General features: G+C 45.6%; 1 protein-coding gene across 3 annotated transcripts in view; it reads right to left on the bottom strand.

The window, feature by feature from the left end:
- Prune1 (prune exopolyphosphatase 1) overlaps positions 1–23349 on the bottom strand; it is a 31084-nt gene that overhangs the window by 7356 nt on the left and 379 nt on the right. The window contains exons 1-6 of one of the 3 annotated variants that reach the window (XM_027393595.2): positions 22131–23257; positions 9183–9275; positions 7298–7500; positions 5248–5432; positions 3426–3584; positions 2282–2376 (exon numbers count right to left, since the gene is read on the bottom strand). In XM_027393595.2, the coding sequence (XP_027249396.1) occupies positions 2282–2376; positions 3426–3584; positions 5248–5432; positions 7298–7500; positions 9183–9275; positions 22131–22169 (774 nt within the window). In that variant the 5' untranslated portion in view covers positions 22170–23257. Of the gene's footprint in view, positions 1–2281; positions 2377–3425; positions 3585–5247; positions 5433–7297; positions 7501–9182; positions 9276–22130; positions 23258–23349 lie in introns of those variants that run through there. The other 2 variants (XM_027393596.1, XM_027393598.1) reach the window with 2 other exon arrangements.

Raw genomic sequence — 23349 nt, 5'->3', positions numbered from 1 at the left:
ACTCTCAGAGATCCACCAATCTCTGTCTCCCAAGCACTGGGATTAAAAGCACTTGCCATCATACCTGGTGTCCTAGTTAGGGTTACTATCACTGTGGTGAAACACCATGACCAAAAGCAACTTGAGGAAGAAGGGGTTTATTTGGTTTATATGTCCACATCATAGTCCCTCATTGAAGGAAGTCAGAACAGGAACTCAAATGGGGCAGGAACCTGGAGTCAGGAGCTGATGCAGAGGCCATGGAGGGGTGCTGCTTACTGGCTTGCTCCCCGTGGTTTGTTCAGCCTGCTTCTTATAGAACCTAGGACCAATAGACCAATCAATCCTACACCGACCACTAATTAAGAAAATACCCTATGGGCTTGCCTATAGCCTCATCTTATAGGGATGTTTTGTCAACTGGGGTTCCCATCTCTCAAATGGTTCTAGCTTCTATCAAGCTAACATAAAACTAGCCAAAAGTGATAGGTGGTGGTGGTTCAGGCCTTTAATCCTAGCACTTAGGAAACAGAGGCAGGTGGATCTCTGTGAGTTTGAGGCCAGTCTGGTCTACAGAGTTTCAGGAAAGGCTCCAAAGCTACTCAGAGAAACCCTGCCTCGAAAAACAAAACAAACAAACAAAAAGCTATCTAAAACACCTACCTGAGACACATATTCTCAGGATACTCTCTCTCTCCCCCTCTCTAAGATTAAAAAAACAATTTTATGTGTGTAGTAGTATCTTGTTCCACCAACAGACTTGTGGTAATGGCCTTAGGGTGTGGCTTTGGTGTGTGACCCCTTATAAGGAAGAGGAGGGGCTGGCTCTATCTTGGGTTGTGGTCAGAGCACCCTGCAGGGCAGACACTGGGCCTCCAGGGGCAGAAGATGGAGGTGGTTATTTACCATCATTGTGCAAGTGCTCCCCCCAAAAAATATCTGTTAATTCTTTATTCGGACATTTGTGGTCTTCCTTTAACCCACCGTCACTGTACATATGTAAGAGTGTCTATGTGAGTGCGGACACCCAGCACTGGAATTGTAAGCAGTTAGAAACTGTCTGGCATGGGTGCTGCAAACTGAACCTTGGTCCTTTATAAGAGCAGTGATCATTCTACAGCCAGATGTGGTAGCTCAAGAGTGTAATCCTAGCTCTTAGAGGGAGAGGCAGGAAGCCGGCTTTGAATTCAAGACCAGTCTGGGCTACACAGTGAGTTCCATGCCAGCCTGTCTTGAGAAACACACGAACAGGGCCAGGAAGATGGTAAAGGCCCTTGCTGCCAAGTCTGCCAACCTGAGTCCAATCCCCGGAATCCACATAGTAGAAGCAAAGAACTGACTATTTCATTGTCCTCTGACCTTTATAAGTGTGCTGCGGTACACACACTCTCATAACCACCGATAAACACTTGTTTTGTTTTGAGAAAGGGTCTCACTACGTAATCCCACCTGGCTTGGAGCTCAGAGATCTGCCTACCTCTGAGACTCCAGAGATTAAAGGCATGTGCCACCATGCCTGGCATAAATGTAATTTTAAAAATATTTTTGAAAGGGCTAGAGAGATGGCTCAGCTGTTAATGGCTAGAATATATATATTTAAGTTTTATATTATTTTATGTGTATGAGTGTTTTGCCTGCATGTATATAAGTGCACTATCTGTGTTCCAGGGGCCTACAGAATGTTAAGAATGTTAAGAGTCCCTGAAACTAAAGTTACAGATCAGGTAAACCACTATGTGCATGCTGAGAACTGAACCCAGGCCCTGTGTCAGAGCAAAAAATGCTCCTAACCACTGAGCCAACTTTCCAGCCCTGCACAAATATTTTTGTTTTTTGCTTTTTGCTGTTGTTTTGGTTTTGCTTTTCAAGACAGGGTTTCTCTGTGCAGCTCTGTCTGTCCTGGAACTCATTCTGTAGACTAGGCTAGCCTTGAACTCAGAGAGATCCGCCTGCTTCTGCCTCCCAAGTGCTGGGATTAAAGGCGTGAACCACCACTACCTGACCTAAAAAATTATTTTAAAAAAAACCCCACATATACTGATTACTGTGTGGAGAAATAAAATCACTGATTACTCTGTGGAGAATGATTTGTAGGGGTGCAAAACTCAAGTGGATACAGACAAAACTAGTATTCAGGCTGTTAAAGCAGCACAGTGAGGGATGATGAACTGTAGAGAATTCAGAGGAGACAGAGACAAGTGAAGAGGTCCCAACGTAATCTAGAGTGAGAGGGAATGAAGGCCAGAGGCGTGTGAAGGAAAGCCGTGCTCTCTTCCCATCCGTGCCAGCAGTTTGCTCTTACCTCCAAATCCATGTAGACAGCACTGATGGCCACTTTGGTGTCTTGTCTGCAGACGGTCTTCTGGTCCTTTCTGAGCATCTGCTCAGTGGTCAGGCCTAGAAAACAGATGGGAAACCAGGAGTCAAACAGGGAACTTGGCCTAACACTACAAAGGAAAATGGGAAAGCAGTTTCTCCTAGGGGCAGAGAAGAGGAGCAATAAGTGTAGATATAATTATTAAAAAGGAGAACTTGAATAATCAGGTCACCGGCTGGAGAGGTGGCTCAGCAGTTAAGAGCACTGGTTACTCTTCCAGAGGACCAGGGTTCAACCCCCAGTACCCACACTGCAGCTCAAATTTATGTATAACTGTAGTTCCAGCGATCTGATGCCCTCTTCTGTCTTCTGTGGGCACCAGACAAGCATAGTACCCATATCAGCAGCTCATGCTCGTCTCACTACATCTCAGAGAATCTGGTGCCCTCTTCTGAGCTGAGTCTAGTTATACTCGCATACACATTTCCAAACACAGACAGACGCCACACCTTGTTTTTTTGGTTTTTGTTTTTGTTTTTTTAAAAAAACATTATTTAGTTATTATGTACACATGTATGCCTACAGGCCAGAAGAGTGCACCAGAATTCACCACAGTTGGTTGTGAGCCACCATGTGGTTGCTGGGAATTGAACCTGGGTCCTCTGGAAGAACAGCCAGTGCTCTTAACCGCTGAGCCATCTCTCTAGCCGTCTTGGATTTTTAAAACCCATTCATTTTTTATTTGTTTTTTTTTTTTTTTTCGAGACAGGGCTTCTCTGTACAGTTTTCACCTTTTGAGATATGGTCTCCTTACATAGATTAAGCTGTCCTTTAACTCACTATATAGCTCAGGTTGCCCTGAACTTCCTATCTTCATGCCTTGGTTTCATCAGTGCTGGGATTATAGCATGGGCTGTCACCTATAGCCCTTCTCATCCTCTTCCAGACTCAGGATGGAATCATCTAGAAGATAATTGATCGTTCATGGGCAGACATGTATGCCACTCATTTCTCCCTGGTATAAACAATAACCATTTCAGAAACCATTTCTGAAATCTCTCTGGGGGGTTTCCAGATATGATATTCAAAGCTTGCCCACTGATTGTCTCATGTGGAAAATCTATCATACCTGAGACGTCAAACTTTGCCTTTTGCAGAGAATCAAAGATGTCTTCTCTCTGAGGAAGATCTGGGAAGAGGGCCTCCAGCTTTTCTACGTATTTGCTGTCCTTCAGAGTTGCCTTTCCAACTTTGGCATCCATGTTGACACAGTCCAGGATGATGGTACCTATGAAGGGATATGGAAGGACAGGAGTCCTGTGAGCGAGCCCTCCACTCACAGCCACTAGCAACATACATGTAATTTCACACCCGATGCACACAACCCAGAGGGTACATCCAGGCAAACCCATGAGGACAAAACAATACACTCGGACTGACCATGTCCTAAGTGAGACCTCCCAAAGTGCAATGGAATGAAGAGTTTGGGAAGGCAGCCAAGAAGCCTGAGCCTGGGGCTGGAGAGACAGCTCAGCAGTTAAGAGCACTGGCTGCTCTTGCAGAGGACCCAGGTTTGAGTCATAGAACCAACATGGCAGTTTACAACTGACACTCCAGTCTCAGAAGATTTAAAGCCCTCTTCTGGCCTCCTTAGGTACCAGGAATGTCCATTGTGCAGACATACATGCAGACAGAACACCCAAACATATAAAAGCAAATAAATAAAATAAAAAAAATAAAAAAGAAGCCTGAGCATCCTGGGCCTTGTGGATTTCATAACCTCAGAGGGAGTCCACCTCTGTAAGCCAAACTCCATCACAGAATCTTTTTTTTTTTTTACATTTTTATTTATTCTTTGAAAATTTCATATTCTTTTTTCTCCCCCAGCTCTGCCTCCACCTCTCTACCCACCCAACTAACTACCCGCTCTCTCTCTCTCTCTCTCTCTAATAAGCAGGTAGGCACTAGAGAGATGGTTTGGGTTAACAGCACTGGCTGCTCTTTCAGAGGACCCGAGTTCAATTCCCAGCACCTACATGGCAGTTCACAACTCTGACAACCTCTTCTGGTGTCTGAAGGTACCAGGCATACATGCAAGTAAAACATGCATCCACATAAAAATTTTCAAACTCTTTTTAAAAACACAAAAAAACAAAACAAACCATAAAACAACAACAACAACAAAAACCAACCAACCTACGGGGTATGTTTTTTTGTTGTCCAACTACTCATAAGAATGGAGCCTGTCCTGGAGTGTGTTTGATATACCTAGTGTCACCTCACTGAAGAAAACTGATTCCCCTCTCCCAGTAGCTATGAATTTCAAATAGCTTCTTTTTTTAAGATTTTATTTATTTATTATGTATACACAGTCTTCTGACTGCATGCAGATCTCATTCAAGGCAATTGTGAGCCACCGTGTGGTTGCTGGGAATTGAACTCAGGACCTCTGGAAGAACAGTCAATGCTCTTAACCGCTAAGCCATCTCTCCAGCCCTCAAATAGCTTCTTGATGAAACGTTGTACTTACTTCCCTCTGTTTGCATTTTGTCTTCCATCACAGTATCACTATTGGGAGAGACTGCATTGTCTAATCTAATTAGTCTCAGCACATACACACCCCATGGAAAAAAACGAGAGGAAAGGTGAAGAGAGCTGCTCAGACACACAACCATTTCCTGCTGGAACTGACAGCAGAGTCAGTTTCCTGGACCTTCGGTGAGTCCTTCTATTAAACAGAGCTGCAAATGGGAACTGCCAAGGTCGGTTGCCCTGTGCTTCCTTTCTACTTTCTCTAATGCAAATCCCCAGGCAGCGAAACAATGCCCAACTACTGCGAACGAACCCTCGCCCTCTTTGAGCCCTCTGTGATGAGCAGGTGGCTGTAAGCTTCTAGACGTTCACTGCCCCTTGTGGGATGGGGAGCAAAGGAACCCAAACGGATCCCTTACCATACAGTAGGAAGGCAGTTTGTCTGTCCAAGATCTCTGGCGCCCCCTGTAGGATTCTCTCTGCCACCAGGGTAGCACAGGACCCCACATGCTCAACTGAAACATGACAGGGAGGACAGTATTTCTGCTCAATTGGTCGATGGTCCAGCACCTCTGCTACTGCCTCCTCCAGAGCGGCATCACTTCTGGAGAGGGGTAACAGAAAACAGAAAGAAAGAGAAGTACATAAGAGCGCTCCAGCTGCCAGACCAATCTCTGTCATAAAGAAAAGTGTGGGTGTCTTAGGCAAATATATAGAGGTCACTTTTACCCCTGCCTTACTCCTCTTTAATGTGGTATCTGAAATGGCATTTAAATGGCATGTAATGAACTTTGTGATGTGTCTACTATAAATATCTACATAGTTATTGTCCTTTAGGGTTGCCACTCCAACTGAACTCTGATACTCAACAGAGAACCTTGTTCTCTTGACAATCAAATACCACGTAGGTCACCAGGTTTTAGGGCTTTTACCCAAGCCTTCCTTTCTAGTTCTGTGCGATGCCCTCAGTAGACTGTTTCAAGTCTCTTCACCACTCATCTACTTTTCAACTAGGTGCTCATTAAAACCTTCAAACACTTCGTGAGTGTTTATTCACCTGGAATAAATATAATGAACAAGTTTTCTGCTACCTAAAGTCCATCCTCCTAAGAAGGCCCTACAAGGCCGCCACGATCACTGCTGCCCACCTCAGTCTCATCAATTCATGGCTTACCTTTCCCACATATTTCACGCTCAGCTGCGCAAAACAAGTCCCAGTTCCCTAACTCAGTGTGCAGTTAGTTTCATGCCTGCCTGGCCTCGCTTCTATTAATTCCTCTCTTTGCCTGAAAGACTCCGCTCAGCTACCTTCCCACCCCTGCAGGGGACAAACACCACGTTCTCTTTGTCGACTAGGCTCAAGGGTCAACTCCTCTACAGAATCCTATGCCCTCAGTTTCCCTCCTGTCTGATGAGGTTAGTCCATGTCTACTCCATCAAGTCCCACTGTCCTCTAGAGTGGAGGCTATCACTTGTCTCCACACCCACTACACAGTGATCTGTTTGCTTACTGCCCTCTTCCTCATTGAAAAATGCATGGAAACTGTCACCTTCATCCACTTCAGAAAAAGGTTCTGATGAGTAAATTCATGGATGCCCTCAGGTACCCGTTTCTTGCTGTAACAGTGTGCTCAAGGGAAAAGCATGCATTTGTAAGAAAAACAGGAGCCAGACACACTTAGGCAAATCTCATACTCACATTGCTCTTTGGCAGCTTTTTTTAGTCCTAAATTAGAAGAATTACTGTAGATGTACACATTTGTTGAACTGATATGATTGAGGTATTTATAGCATCTACTAGAACATATCATTCCTGTGTTGCAAAACAGCAAAAAGTTCTGACATTGAAGGCAGATTTAAGTGATTTTGGATGATTATTTAGTTTGAATTCACTATATATTTTTCTTATATTTTTGGTTGTGAGCCTAACCTTTAACAGCCCTATGTTTTTCTTTATATCATAAATATCACATAAATATAATTAAAGATTTTTTGTTTGTTTGTTTGTTTTTTTCGAGACACGGTTTCTCTGTATCGCTTTGGAGGCTGTACTGGAACTCTCTCTGTAGACCAGGCTGGCCTAGAACTCGCAGAGATCCACCTGCCTCTGTTTCCGAGTGCTGGGATTAGAGGTGTGGGCCACTGCCTCCTGGTGAAATGACACTATTTTTAGTAGGTTTTTCATAGTGGATATGACCCATCAATTATAGTTAGCTTCTGAGGCAGGTAAATTTCTGAGTTTGAGGACAGACTGGAATACATAGGAATTTCCAGGCCACAAAATGCTGTACAGTGAGACCCTGTCTCACACAAAAAAAGCAAACAAAGCAAAAACAACAACAATGAATTAGCCTCCCAGACTCCAGAAGGCAAATCTCCTTCTTCCTTCCTATCTTTCTGTGTCTCCCATCAGAGTCTAACAGTGCAGGGTGAGCATCCACTGAACAGACTTAATCTCCATCCACTTACTTGGGTAAGACGTGATGGTCAACAAGGGTAAGGGTGAGCTGGCCAGCCTGGTGCAATGCGTGGAGGTCGATCTCATCCCGGAAAATCAGCACAGGCTCTGGAATCCGAACCTTCTGGAGGAAGAAGACATTGTCCCCGCGTAGAGGAAGCTCAGAACGATTTATGTTTAAAACTGGTATAAAGATTTCTCCTGACTCCGATGTCTAGTTAAGGAATTGAAAAGAAGACATCATAAGGTTTTGGAAACAGCAAGAAAAAGTAACAAGACTAGGCTCTGGGTTTACTCCCTAACATATATATGTAAAAAAAAAAAAAAAAAAAAATCCAAAGGAGATATGATCTCAAGTAAGTTACTACCTTTTATTTTTTATTTTTTTGGTTTTTCTAACAGTCCTGGCTGTCCTGGAACTCACTTTGTAGATCCGGCTGGCCTTGAACTCACTAAGTTCCGCCTGCCTCTGCTGGGATTAAAGGCAAGTACTACCACTGCCCAGCAAGTTACTACCTTCTTATCAATTACCATATCTAAACAAATAAAAAGATGACTTAAAAAAAAAACTGGGAAATCCAACTCAGAGCCTTGACGATGTGAGCTGCACCCTAGTGTTCTGAAGGATGCTCCTTGCCCCCCTTCTTAGCAATAACATGGAAATCAGTAAGCTATCTATCTTATGGGAAAGACCTGGGTATAGACTCCATGCTACGGGAAAAAGATTATCAACACTTAAGAGTTAACCTGGGCAAGGGCCAGAGAGGTAGCTCAGCAATTAAGAGCACTGTCTGGTCTTCCAGAGGACCCACGTTCCATTCTCAGCACCCACGTGGCAGCTCACAACCATCTATATACCTCAGGTTTCAAGGAACCCGTTGCCCTTTTCTGGACTCTGAGGGCACCTGGCATACACATGGTACAGACATACATGCAAGCAAAACACCCATACACAAGTTTTTTAATTGATCTGGATTGGCAGGGATGTAGCTTAGTTGGTATGGTGGTCTACGACTGTAATCCCAGCATACAGGAGGAAACAGAATTAAAAGTTCAATGTTAGCCAGGAGGTGGCGGTAAATGCCTTAAATCCCAGCACTCAGTTGGCAAAGGCAGGTGGATCTCTGAGTTCAAGGCCAGCCTGGTCTACAGAGTGAGTTACAGGATGCCCAGGCTATTACACAGAGAAAACCTATCTCCAAAAACCAAAATAAAACAAACAAAAACTTCAGTGTTACCCTCAGCTACCTAGTGACCTACCAAGGTCATTGTGAAATAAATGAAAGCCTGTCTCAAAAAAAAAATAAATAAAAAATAAAGAAAGAAAGTTAATCTGGGAAGACAACTACTAGATCATTGGTATCCAAAAGGAACTCAACAATAAGCTATTTAAATATAACTATGGTTTTGCAAACCCCATGGTATGGTTTGAATGAGAACCATATGCTCCACCCCCCTAGAACTGGAGTTATAAATGGTTGTGAACTGCCATATAGGTGCTGGAGAATTGAACTCTGGCCCTCTGACTCATCTCTCCAGCCCTTATTTTTGTTTTTTATGAAACAGGCTAACCCTTAACCTCTTGCCTCCCCCTTGCAAGGCCTTACAGATAGGTGTTATCACACCTGGCTGAAACTTAACTTCAATTTAGCCAATGCTAAAATTTTTTTGTTTTTGCTTTTTGGTTTTTTTTTGTTTTCAAGACAGGGTTTCTCTGTGTAACAGCCCTGGCTGTCCCAGAACTCTTTCTCTCTAGACCAGGCTGGGCTCGAACTCATAGAGCTCCACCTACCTCTGCCTCTTGAGTGTAGAGATTAAAGGCATGCGCCACCACTGCCGGGCACTAACGCTAAATATGTCCCTTTTCACTCTAATGGACTATTGCTGGGTACTCACCTTTGTTAGGTAAAAAGCCAGGGCAAGAGCAGACACCATGGAGTCTAAGTCACAAGCTTCATTTCCCAGCACAACATGTAGAGGCCTGGACTCCTGGAGCGGAAGGAGAAACTCAAAAAACCGTGTCTGTATTTCCGTTACCTTACACTCAAGCAGGGCACCACATACACTGCTCCGCCCTTCAGAGGATACCATGATACCACCTGCAGGGAGGGCCCAAGTGGCTGGGCTTTAAGCAGTTCTATACATCCAGTTGACAGAAAGGTGCTTTTTCCTCTCCACTAACCTTGTCCCTGAGTGTTAACTCTTAGAACACTAAACAATTACCTGACTGCTTATGCTTCTTCAGGCTCTCATTGTAGTCAGAGACAGAATGTTCTGGTAATGGACAGTTATGTCATGCCCTCAAGAATACCAGGCCTAGTTTGCCACTCATTGCCCCTATTTTCAAAATAAAAGAGTAACTTTTACATTTCTATGCTGCAGAAACAAGCAAAGAGGCGCTGAAAATAAAGGCAAAAATAAAATCCACAGCCAGCAAGAGGATCAGTGGATAAGGGTGTTTGCCATCAACCAAGCCTGAGTTGGACCCCTGGGATCCACAAGGTGGGAGGAGACAACCAACACTTGGAAGCTGTTCTCCAAACTCCACACCATGTGGTCCAGGGAATTGAACTCGTAGGCTTGGAGGCGAGCACCTTCACCTACTTAGCTACCTTCAGCCCATAGTCATTACTTTGTATGCTAACCTAAGAAAGTAAATACAGCTGGTAGAGGCAGGAGAATCTCTGAGTTTGAGGCCAGCCTGGTCTATAGAACGAGTTACAGGACAGGCTCCAAAGCTACACAAAGATACCCTGTCTTGAAAAACTCAAATAAAAAAATAAATAAATAAAATAATTTAAAAAAAGTAAATACATAACCCACAATAAAAGAGTTGCTGCTGCTGGGAACTTCTCTGGATTTTTGTTTTGGTTTTAAAGAGGTTTCACTCTGTAGCCCTGACTGGCCTGGCTTGAACACTTATTTATTTAAATGAATATGCGTGTGCATGCCAGTGTGTGCAGGTCTGAACAAGTCACGGTGCCATGCAGAGGTCAGAGGACAACTTCATTTGTTAGCCCTCTCCTTCCTCCTCTTTTGAGGGAGGGTCTCTTGTTCACTACTGCAGGTAGAAACCCTGTCTCGAAACTCAACCCCCCCAAAAAAATGCCTTTAACCCCAGCACTCAGGAGGCAGAGGCAGGCAGATCTCTGGCAGAGATGGTCTACAGAGCAAGTTCTAGGAAAATCTGTAGGGCATTTTCTTAATTGTTGTTTGATATGGGGGAGGGCAGCCCATTGTGGATGGGTGGGTGGTACCCTCTCTGGTCTGGTGTCTCCGGTTCTGAGTAAGCAGATTGAATATGCCATCAAGAGCAAGCCAGTAAACAACACCCTTCCATGGCCTCTGGGTCAGCTCCTGCCTCCAGGTTCCTGCCCTGTTAGAGTTCCTTTCCTGCTTCCTTCAGTGATGAACAGTGGTGTGGAAGTGTAAGCCAAATAAACACCAAGTTGCTTTGGTCATGTGTTTCATCATACCAATATTAACCCTAACTAGGACAGCCATCTCCTCAGCCAGGAACTTTATATTTTGTTTTGTTTTGAGATGGGGATCTCACTATGTAGCCCTAGTTGGCCTTGACCTCATAGATATCTACCTGCCTCTGTCCTCTTTCCCCTGGTGCTAGGATTAAAGATATGTGCCACCAAGTCTGGCACAGAACTTTGAAAAGTCCAGCTGCAGAGGGAGAGAGAACTGATAGCATTAACATTGTTCCCATTCATCTCCAGAGCTCTCAGAATCTTCAAACACATTTAGACAATGTGTTTGAATACCAGACAGCCTTTAAAAACACAAACAAAAAAAAAAAATTTGAGGGTGCTATGCATTATTCTAGTACTTTTATATCTATTAACTGATCATTTAGTCTCTAATAATAGCCAAACTAGGCATACACATACTTCAAGCATTATCAACCTTGGTGTTAAGGCACATACTTGTAATCTCAGCACTTGGGAGGTAGAGGCAGGAGAATTGGGAGTTCAAGTCCTGTTTCAGTTAAATAAGTTGCAGGCCAGCTCAGGCTGTTTGAATTCCTGTCTATAAAGAAAAGGCATCATTATAATCATGGTTTTTGAGTGCCAAGGATTGCATCTAGGGCATTGCATATACGGGACAAGCACTCTACTACTGAGCTATAACCCTTACCCTTGAGGTAGGGTTTGCTAAAGAACCCAAACAGTTCTCAACATTTTCATCCTTCTATTTCAACCTTCCAAGCCCTGGGGTTACAGGCATGTGCCATCATGCCCGGTTTATGTATTGCTGGAGAGCAAACCCTGGGGCTGTGCATGCTAGGCAAGAACTCTGTCAACTGAGCTACATCTTCTGTCTTTAAGCTAGCTTATTTTCAAAGATGGGGCATGGTGCCACATGCCTTCCATCCCAGCAATTGGGAGGCAGAGACAAGCCTGTGGGTTTAGAGACTGGTCCACATTTTGAGTTCCAGGTCAACCAAGGCTCACAGGAAGACCCTATCTCAGAAAACGTATTGCCATCACCACTGTCATCTGTTCTGTGTGTGCACGGAGTGAAGAAGGTGCCTTGAGGGCGTCACTTCTCTCCTTCCACTATGTGGATTCCAGGTATCACATTCAGGTCATCAGGCTTGAAGGAGATCACAAAGGCCTCCCAGTCAGTGCAAGCTTCCTTCATCTCAGCGTTGTTATTTTAGCTGGCTGGGCCTTTGCTGCAGGGGCTGTCCAGCAGCGTATAGAACATGTGACAGGATCTCTGGCCTCTACCCAGTAAACACAGACAGCACTGCAGTGATGATAACCAGCAACTGTCTTCACACTTGATAAACTGTGCCTGCAAGGTGTAAAGTCACTGAGGCTTCTTGTCAGGGAGTTTGCCAGGCACAGAGTTTAGTAAAACCAGGAAGGGGGTTTGGAAGACTAAGACGTAGCAAGGGGCAGTTATCAAGTAATATGACTTTAGGGAAAAATCAGGGGGGTGGAGGTGGGGCTGGACCTAGAATCATTTTCCTTAGCTATGTGACCCTCCTTCCTCTACCAGAACAGTTTAGACTTCTAGGGGGATACTCAGCCATGGGCAACTTTGTTTACTTGTTTTACATGTATGGGTGCTTTGCTTGGTTATGTATATGTACATGTGTGAGCCTGGTGCCCGCAGAGGCCCTGGAACCTCTGCAACTGGAGTTACAGATGGCTGTGAGCTGTCAGGTGGGTGCTGGAAGCCAAACCCAGGTCCTCCACAAGAACAGCCAGTGCTCTTAACACGGCGCCTTCTCTCCAGCCCTCATGTGCAATTACTAAACAGGCTGCTGCTTTTGTTCTGTGGTGCTGGAAACTGAACTCAAGGACTCATGCATGCAAGGCAAGCGCTCTAGCACTGAGCCGTAAACTAGATTCCCAACCCATAGACAGGCTTCTTTCAATCCACTCTCTTCCCCACCAGAGATACAAAAAGGAGAGGTTATTCGTCAGGACTTTGGGGCAAAGGGCCCCTAAAGGATGTTTGCCCTCAAGATCTGCCCATGCCCATTTCTGTAGGCCTACTTCAAGAGTATGGAGCCCTTGGGCCAGAGAAGTGCTTAGCAAGTGAAGGCCTTTGCTGCCAAGTGCAAAACCCTGAGTTCAATCTCCAGGTTTCACATGGTAGGAGAACTAATTCTGACTCCTGCAAATTGTCCTCCAACTTTAATATGTGTGACACATATATACAAACTAAGTTAATTACCTTTTTAAAAAGTATGGACTCTGGCCTGGAGAGATGGCTCAGAGGTAAAGAACACAGACTGCTCTTCCAGAGGTCATGAGTTCAATTCCCAGCAACCACATGTTGGCTCACAACCATCTATAATAAAGAGATTTGGTGCCCTCTTCTGGCCTGCAGAAACACATGCAGGCAGAACACTGTGTACATAATAAATACATAAATATTTTTTAAAAAAAGTGGGGCTGGAGAGATGGCTCAGAGGTTAAGCACACTGGCTGGTGCTCTTCCAGAGGTCATGAGTTCAATTCCCAGCAACTACATGATGGCTCACAACCATCCATAGTGAGATCTGGTGCCCTCTTCTGGCCTGCTGGGATACATGCAGACAGATCATTGTATACATAATAAATAAATCTTAGAAAAGCTTGTCAAGTGTGATGGTTCATACCTACAATATCAGCACTAAGGAAGCTAAAAATAGAGAATCACCAATTTGAGACCAGCCTGGGTTACACAGAGTTACAGGCCTGCCTAGACTGCATAGCAAAACCCTGTTTCAGAAAAACAAAATAGAAGCTGATGTAGTAGTTCATGCCTGCGGTCTCACTCCACTCAGGGGAGGGAGACAGGAGGACCAGAAGTCTCACTTTCACTGTAAGTTTGAGGCCAGCCTGTTCTATGTGAGGATGTGAGGATTCTTTTTTTTTTTTTTTTTTTTTTTTTTTTGGTTTTTCAAGACAGGGTTTCTCTGTGTAGCTTTGGAGCCTATCCTGGCACTTGCTCTGTAGACCAGGCTGGCCTCAAACTCACAGAGATCCTCCTGCCTCTGCCTCCCGAGTGCTGGGATTAAAGGTGTGCACCACCAACGCCCGGCTATGTGAGGATTCTTGTGTGAGGATTCTTGCCTCAAAAGCCAAAGAAACAACAACAAAACACATCATGGCTAGAGATGCAGCTCAGTTAACAGAGTGCTCCATGTAAGAAGTCCTGGTTTGATAAATAACCCAACACTATGTGAGCCAGAGGTGGCAGCACCTGCCTATCCCAGATGAGAGACGTGGAAGGAAGAGGATCAGAAGTTCATCTACAAAGCAAGTTCAAAGCCAGCCTTGGCTACATGAGACACTGTGTATCAAAATAATAATAAAATAAAAGAGCTGAGTATAGTGGAGCACACCTTTAATTCCAGCACTTGGGAGGCAGAGGCAGGCCTGTGAGTTTGAGACGAGCCTGGTCTACATAGTGAAGCCTAAGTTACAGTGAGACCCTGTCTAGAAGGGAGAGAAAACACATACATACATACACACACACACACACACACACAAAAAAAAAAAAAAAAACCCACAAAAAAGTGTGAGACGATAAATGTCTGAATAATCAATATGCCAACTATCCTGATTTGATGGCTGTGCACTGTGTTTGTGTATACAACGTGGGCCCAGTTATATCAAAAAACACCATGGAAGGGCTTAGGTTTTTTTTTTTTAACAACTTTTTCTTTTTAAAATCATTTTTGGAGATGTTTTTATTTTTTGTGCTTGGGTATTTTGCTTGTATGTGTACCACATGTGTGCATTGCATTACCTACAGAGACCAAAGAGGGAGTAGTATCTCTCTGAACTGCAGTTATAGGCCATTGTTAGCCACTAAATGAATGCTGGTAATTGAACCAGGGTCCTCTGGAAGAGCAGCTGGTATCATTAACCACTAAGCCATCGCTCTAACCCCCGCCCCCCACACACACTTTTTAATGTTTTGTTTTTTAAGACAGAGTCTTGCTTCAAACTTAGAAGCACCCATCCTCAGCCTCCCTATGCTGGGATCCCAAATGCAGACCACCACTTGGCAACACTAGAGCCTCTTCAAAAGCAACACGATAACTCTATACCCAAGACCCACCACAGGACATAGTATCTCCTGTGACTTCTGAGACTTGAGAAATACCCTTCTGTCTCCTAGACACCAAGGATCACCCAGATGGCTGTGGACCAAAGTGACAGGAAAGCCCTAGAGATAAGTGGCTCAGAGAGAACAGACTCACTGAAGCAGGGAAGGGTTTGTAAACACGAACGGTCACGTGTCCCACCTGGAGGGAAGGGTAAGAGGACAAGGGACAGGCTGAGTAAGGGGTTCTAGGACGGTATCAGAGAACGGTTCCAAATCCCTGTAACAGTGTGGCTGAACCATGGCCAGTCAGATTCCTAGCCTGGAAGGAAGGTAAAGAAAAGCAGAAGGATGGGACGGAAGGAGAAATGGTGGCCAGTGCAAGGTGAACTGTGGTGCTCGGTCAAAGCCAGAAGCAGACAGCAGGGATGCTCTGTTCTGACACGTGGGTGAGAAAACATGTGCAGCCTTCTTTTCTTTTCCCATCCCTGGCCAGCAGGAATCACCCCTCCCACCTCCCCGCCATGGTTACCCAGGACTGACTGGACTATGCCCCCACCAAACCATGACGTGTGTGCCCTGCCAGGCCCTCTTTGCTCTATTCAGTCTCTGGAAGCAGCAGACCACTTGGACAATCACAGACTAGGGTTGAGCCAGCCCTGCTTCCTACTTGATATGGGGTCCTGGTTCCTATGTAAAAATGAGGGCAGGGCTAGCAAGACGGTCAGTGGGAGTGGGCAAAGGCTGCCAACCACGACAACCTGAGTTCAGTCGCTGTTCTCTGGCCTTTACAGACATGCTGAGGCATGCTCCCCACACCCACAAAATATACAAATAAATGTTAAAAATTTTTATTTTACGGGCTAGAGAGATGGCTTAGTGTTCTTGAAGAAGACCCAAGTTTGGCTCTCAGAGACCATTGCGTGGTTCAAAATGGCTAGTAACTCCAGCTCCAAGGGATCTGACGCCCTCTTCTGGCTTCTGAGGGCACCTCTATTCATGTGCACACTCCTACACATGTACATATAAGTAAAAATTTTTTTAAAGACAGACAGGGTTTTTCTGTGTAGCCCTGGCTATCCTGGCTGGCCTTGAACTCAAGAGATCTACCTGCTGGACTAAAGGCATGTGGTATCACTACATGGCTTCAGCTAACATTTTTTAAGGAGAATAAGTTGGGCTCTGGTGCACACCTTTAATACCAGTACTCTGGACCTAAGGCAGAGGGATTGCAGCAACTCTGAGGCCAATCTGAACTACACAGTGGCTCCAAGCCAGGCTGCACTGTGGATGATGAGACTGCAAAAAGCAACAGGAGGTAACGCTGAACCTTGTTGCATGCCATTGTGTAGATTAAATGAGATATCACCTGAGAGCCTCCTCTGTAAATGGAGCACTCCCCCTTCTTACTCTGTTCCTCACTGCCCAAGCCAGTGCCACCTTTTAAAAAGCCCTTTCTCTGTGACACCTTCCTCAGTGTTCCCTCTCCAGCTTCCTGCAGCTGCAGTTTCCAGGAAAGATGAAACCCTAAGGGGCTCAATACATTTTCATGAATGTGTACTCACCCCACCCCACCTTTTTTTTTTTTTTTTTTTTTTTTTTTTTGGTTTTTCGAGACAGGGTTTCTCCATGGCTTTGGAGGCTGTCCTGGAACTAGCTCTTGTAGACCAGGCTGGTCTCGAACTCACAGAGATCCTCCTGCCTCCCGAGTGCTGGGATTACAGGCATGTGCCACCACCGCCCAGCGAATGTGTACCCTTAATGCATAAGACAGCTTAGGGTCCAAACTGGGAGATCCTCTTCATGATTATGCTCCAGAAAATGAAGATTCCTGGGTGCATGGCTGCCCCCAACTTTGAAGGCACTGTCCTCCTCAATTAGGAAAAATATGTGACTCTCATCTCCAGCCCACCTCCCCACCAGCTGAATACACAGGCCAAACAGTGTCTGTTTTCTAACTAGAGAAAGAGTTCAAGGAAAATACAGCTAAACTTAGCAGCATGAGAAACCTGAGCTGCCTGCCAATGGAAGAAACAGAATCTGAGAGCCACAGGAAACAAACTTTTTTTTAGACAGGATCTAGCTATGTTGACCTGGCTGGCCTTGAACTCAGAGATTTGCTTGCTTCTGCCTGGGATCAAAGGCATGTGTCACCAAACCTATCTACACCCCCTGCATCCCTGGCTGACCTAGCATTCACTATGTAGGCCAAGCTGGTGATTGAACTGCTGGAAATCCTGCCACTTCTACCTCCCAAGTGCGGGGATTGCAGCATGTACCACCATGCCCCGTTTGTTGTCTTGACACAGACTCTCTATGTAGCCCTGGCTGTGCGAGAAATTGATATGCTGCAGACCAGGCTAGTCTTGAATTCATAGAGATCCTCCAGCTGGCCCTAAAGGTATGAGCCACCATACCCAGCCAAAAAACTTTCTGAAAGAAAGGGGAAGATTATGGCTCCTTGGGAAATGTGTACGCTGTCCAGCCTGGCAAACTCAGTTCAATCACTGGGATCCACATGGTGGAGCATTAACTCTTGAAAACTGTCCTTTGACCTCCAAATGTGCGCCGTGGCTCATAAGTGTGTGTATATACTCAATAAATTAGTGTAATATGAACAAAAACTTAAAGGAGGAAGGCTGGAGAGATGCTCAGTGGTTAAGACACTTGCTCTTGCAGAGGACCCAGGTTTGGTTCCCAGTGTCCACACGGTAGCTCACAGCCACCCATAGCATCTATCCCAGGAGATCTGAGAGCATCGTCACTCATCCATATAAAATAAATGAATCAAAAAAGGATCTTTTAAGAGAAGGGAGAGGATGAATAAGAAGATTTCCATTAGTTAAAATAACACATTCTAATAGGTTTTGTTTGTTTTATTGCCTGGATTGCAGGCAGGAGGATGATTTAGGGCTAAGAAAACCACTTCCCAGTTGGGTGGTGGTGGTGCAAACCTTTGATCCGGTACTCAGGTGGGGCTGGGGCAGGTGGATCTGTGAGTTCCAGGCCAGCCTGGTCTACAGAGCTAGTTCTAGGACCACCAAGGCTATATCAAGAAACCCTGCCTCAAAAATCCAAACCAACAAACAAAAACATACAAAAGGAAGAAAACCACTTCCCCTCTGAAGCCGAATATGGTCTGATAGCTAGCTATTCTACACAATATTAACAAAGAGAGGGGCAGGCCAGACAACACTCTCACCCCTACCTCCTTCACCCAGAGAAAATGAGGACTCTGATAAAGGACAAGCAGCCACTTCGGCTTTAGCCTCATGTCTGAGATGTGTACCTTTGCTCCTAGCCCAGCCTGAGATCTAGCCCCACCCCGAAGAAAGAGTTCTTCCTACTGGAAGTGCAAGATGAATCAGTCACTCGGATTAGGAGCCCATAAAAACAAAACAAAACAAAAACAGGCCTCCTTTCTCTCGCTTTCCCTTACTTTTTTGCTTTTGTTGTTTTGTTTGTTATTTGTTTTCAAGACAAGGTCTCACTATGTAGCTTTTGCTGTCCTGAATTCTCTAGGTAGACCAGGCTGGCCTCAGACTCAGAGATTACCAAGCACTGGGATTAAAGGCATGCATCCTTTCTTTCTGTTTTTGTTTATTTGTTTTACACAGCCCAGTCTGGCCTGGAATTTGTTCTGTAATCCAGGCTAGTCCCTAATTTGGGATCTTTCCACCTCAACCTCAGCTACCAAGCCCAGTTATGTAGATTTCTTTAAAGTGGAACATGCTACTGTCATTGTGGCAGAGGCTGCAGAAAAGTTCTCTGGTGTCACATACTAAAAATATGGTATTGCAGGAGAACTGGCTGCATTATCAGCTGTCTCTGGCCTGTGCAAAAGCCAAGCATTCACAACTCCCACAGAAGTCAATAGTGTGTCTGTCTGAATTTGGTCTCTCCTGTTTTACACAGGCAGATGTGAGGGTGACCCGGCTGAGACATCCGCCGTTCCGTTCATCACAAGAGCTAATTCTGCTGTTCCACCCTGCCAGGCCAGTGTCCAACTTCCTCCTTCTCCACCCCTTATACATCCCTCCTGAAGATGCACTGGCCCTTGAAGAGGACAACCCTCTCTATCAGAAGACTGCCCTTTGGTCAAGGGTATACACGTGGCTGTCCTCCTCTGCTTGACCCTTCAAACAAGCTCTTGTTTGTTTGACACTGGGTCTCTCTGTGTAGCCCTTAATGTCCTGGAATTTGCTATGTAGACCAGGCTGGGATTAGGCTCTCTCTCTCTAAGAAACATTAACAGGAGGCTGGAGATAGCTCAGCAGCTTCTAGCACTCACAAGGAGTGGTCCACAACAGCTTGTAATTCCAGCTCCAGTGTATTTAGTAATACCTTCTTCTGCAGATAACTCAAAGATATACACACACATACACATAGATTTCTTCTTAAAAAAGAAATTAACAGTTTCTGGGGGAAATGGATGGAAAGGAAAGAAAAAAGGCCTTCAAAAGTAGGTCTTTAAACAAACAACAAATGCTCTCAGGACTGGAGAGATGGCTTAGTGGTTAAGAGAACTGGCTCTTCTTCCAGAGGTCCTGAGTTCAATTCCCAGCATCCACATGGAGGCTCACACCATTTGTAATGGGTTCTGATGCCCTCTTGCATTTGGAAGGCTGAGACAAATTTAGACCAAGAATCCCAGAGTAGCCTAAGCTATAGAACAAGATTCTATCTCAAGAAACAAGAGCCAGCAATGAGGGGAACAAATGAGAACAAAGTTTAACTGTGTGTGTGTGTGTGTGTGTGTGTGTGTGTGTGTAAAAATGCCATGATGGAAACCCCATTGTTTTTTGGAAAGAGAGGGAGACAGAAAGAAGGGGAGAGAGAAAGGGGATGAGATGGCTCAGTAGATGCAGGCATCTGTCACCAAGCATTAACAACTGAAATTGATCCCGGGGACCTACATGGAGAAAAGAGAACAGACTCCCCAGTGTTTCCTCAGATCTCCACATGTGTTCATTGCATGGGTGAGGCCCCCAAAACATCAATATAAATAAAATTTAACAAATTTTTTAGGGGTTAGAGAAATGGCTCAGTGCTTAAGAACTCATACCGATCTTACAAAGGACTCAGCACCCACACAGATGACAAACACACACAATCACCTGTATCTCCAGTCCCAGGGAATCCAATGTCCTCTCCTGGAATCCATGGGCACTGCACTTAAGGGAGCGCTCATGTGGGCGCTTACACACACACACACACACACACACACACACACACACACACACACACCAAAAAGAGAAAAAAATGTTTTTTTTGTTTTTGTAGACAGGGTTTCTCTGTAGCTTTGGAGCCTTACCTGGAACTAGCTCTGTAGACCAGGCTGGCCTTGAACTCACAGAGTTCCACCTGACTCTGCCTCCCGAATGCTGGGAGTGTGCCACCACTGCCCAACTAGAAAAAAAAAAAAATTTTTAAAGGGCCTGTCATTTAAAGGTGGTACATGCCTTTAATCCCAGCACTCTGAGGTAGATGCAAGTAGTCTCTGAGTTTAAGACTAGTCTGGTCTACTTAGTACCAAGCTAACCAGGGCTACATAGTAAGACTCTGTCTCATATAAATAAAATTAAACAAATAAAGGATAGCCAAACTGGGCACCACAGTAGACTCCTGTAATCCCAACACTTGGGAAGTACAAGCAAGGGGACTGGAAGTTCTAGGTCAACCTTGGCTATATTGGGACTTCAAGGCCAGCCTGGGCTACATGAGGACCATCTCAAACACAAGCACATTATAATGTAAAACAAGCCGAGGGTTGGGGGAGGCACCACCGCCACCTCACACCTTTAGTCCCTAAGGTGAGTGGATCTCTGTGAGTTCAAGGTCAGCCTGGGCTACAGAATGAGTTCCAGGACAGGCTCCAAAGCTACAGAGAAACCCTGTCTCCAGAAAAAAAAAAAGTAAAACAAATCGCAGACCTGAGACCAAGTGGGATGGCACACATCTCTTGCCTAACACCAGGAGGATCCCACATACACAAAAAGTAACCAATGAGAATTGGTTCCAATTTGCCTTATGCATTAAAACAATTTTCCCCAAATATGGTGGGCTTTTTCTCCCCCTCTAGAGCATTTTGAAGAGGGCTGAGTCTTACCACACCATGGAGCCCAGGCTTCCTCAGACCTCTGTATGTAGCCCAGGCTACACTTAACACACCTTTTTCCTGGACCTACTGAGGACTGAGATTACAGCTATTCAGCCTGGTCAAATGTTTTCAAGAGGAAATTTTAGTGTAGCGAGCATCAAATTTAAAATCACCCCAAAATCAAATAGAAAATAATCATTTATACCAGCAGTTGAGTCTACAGCGAATTAGGTGACTCTCAGCGTTTGTCTAAGCAAGAATCTATTGCTCAGAGGAATTTTAAGTTTTGTTCTATTTTTGTGGGTTTTTTTTTTTTTTTCCCCCAGCCCAAAGCTGGCCTGAACCGGTGAACCTTCGGCCTCCTGCACCCAAGTGCTGGAACTAGAGGCATGTGGCTACCACACCCAGCTAAGTTATTTCAAAGGAAGACAGCCATCTGTCTAGGTTTCTACAGGGGCAGAGAAACTCACAGTAGGGAGCCAGGTGACTTGGAGCCTCTAATGGGAATAAATCCAAAGCTGCCACGGCCTGTCAGCGCGGCTGGGTGAGTCCAGCTGGCTCAGGAAGCACCAAAAATAAGCTACAAAGCATTCAGGGGCCGTGCTTATGGTTTAGATTCCAAACACACTTTGTGTTTATCCCTTAGCAAGGAGCGGGTATTTTTTACGTATTTGTGTGTAAAGAAGACTAAAGGAGAACCCTGGAGGCAAAGGAATGTTAAGTTGTGGGTCAACATATATGCCTGATGCTTAAAAACAGATTTAAAGTAAAATATTATGAGCGCCTCTCTCTAGGAGGAGAAGGCAAACCGCCATTCAGGGGCAATGAAGCCGTGCACCCAGGTACCCTCCACATCCCCGCCGTTCACCTGGGCGCCAGGGGGTGAAGCCCGGCTTGCCGGTGGGAAACCGAGAGGGGCGGGGAGAGACGGACGGACACACCTCGCCGGGCGAGGCTGGCGGCCGCCTCACCGGTCCAGCCGAGGGACCCGACTCCGGCAACCGAAAGGAGACTCACTTCTCCGGCTCTCCCGCCCATGGGCGACCGTTTGGTCCCCGGCTCCCCCGCGTCCACCTCTGCGATCCCTCCACACCGACCGTCAGGGCTCCCCGGAGCCCACACCTTCGTCCTTCCCGGACCCCACGCTGCATTCCTTGCGGTCACTGGTTGGGACCCGTTACCTGCAGAGCGGCTCGACAATCCTGCAGGTAGTCCTCCATGGTGAAGCCCGAGGTGTGCCGTCGCCCCTCGGCGAGGAGAGGTAACCCGGCCGAATGCACCCCGCCCCAGACTCAGGGTCTAGAGCACAGAGTCAGGGGGCGGGACTCGAACCCGCCATACAAGGGTTCGGCCTCCGAACCCCAGGAGGAAGTACGTAATTCGGCACTCCGGCATTACCCTGCCCCCAGCGGCGGAGGCTGAGTTCTGAGCCCAGAGACTCATGGGAGGTTGAGGAGGAGCAGGACGGCGTACCTTCTGGGAAATGTAGTCCGGAAGTTCCTAAGTGTCCCCAAGTGAGCAGCCGTTCTCTGAGGGCTTTGACAAACAAGTTGTGTGTGTGTCAAAATAACTCGCCTTTATGGCATCTGAACTACTTGCTCTTTCAGATAGATCTAGGTGTAGTATCTTTCCATATATTACACCAACGGTCTGTTTGAGATGAATGTAAATTAATCTCTTTTCTTATACAAGGTCTTGCTATGTAGCCCAAGCTAGTCTTCTCAGCTTCCTGAATGCTGTATTCACAAGCCTCTTGGTCGGGACTTTAAATCACAACATATCTCTATATCGTATTAAAAGAGTTTCTCATGTTAGGTGTTTTCTTTTAATTCTCCCCCTTTACCAAACTAACCTAACTGTGATCAGTGATGTGTTTGTTCATGCTATGAGAACATTAATGTTTGACCCGTCTTCTTAAAACCTACAGTCGTGCCGGTTCTTCCTACCTTCCTAACTTTGTAGCCTCTTTCCCATTACAGCCTGGACAAACATCTCCTCAAGCCATTCTTGTACTGTTGCAACCCCGACCTTGCTTCCTCTGTTGCAACTGTTCGTTCAGCTTTCAGAGTTGCTCGAAGTCTCATCCTGTGGCAGCCACGTCAACAGAGGAGCCTTCAGAATGTAAGGCTAGGTTCCAACACCCCTCCTTAACTGCCACTTTTGTGCCCCAGCGCAGACTACTGGTGGGAGTGTCCCTTCATCGGAACATGTTCTCTCATTTTTTAATCTTATCCCCAGATTTTCTTGCTCCTCAGGGCAGTGAGAGGGGACGAGGGGGTGTCTTCTTCACCCTGGATGTATTAACCAGGTACACAGCTCAAACATTTTCATTTCTAGCCGGGGCGGGGGGGGGGAAGAAGAGGAGAGAGAGAGAGACAGAGACAGAGAGAGACAGATACA

Source organism: Cricetulus griseus (genome assembly GCF_003668045.3).
Source record: "Cricetulus griseus strain 17A/GY chromosome 1 unlocalized genomic scaffold, alternate assembly CriGri-PICRH-1.0 chr1_0, whole genome shotgun sequence".
Classification (NCBI taxonomy): Eukaryota; Metazoa; Chordata; class Mammalia; order Rodentia; family Cricetidae; genus Cricetulus; species Cricetulus griseus.
Note: the sequence above shows the minus strand (reverse complement) of the source record. Positions and strands in the feature narration are given on the sequence as shown.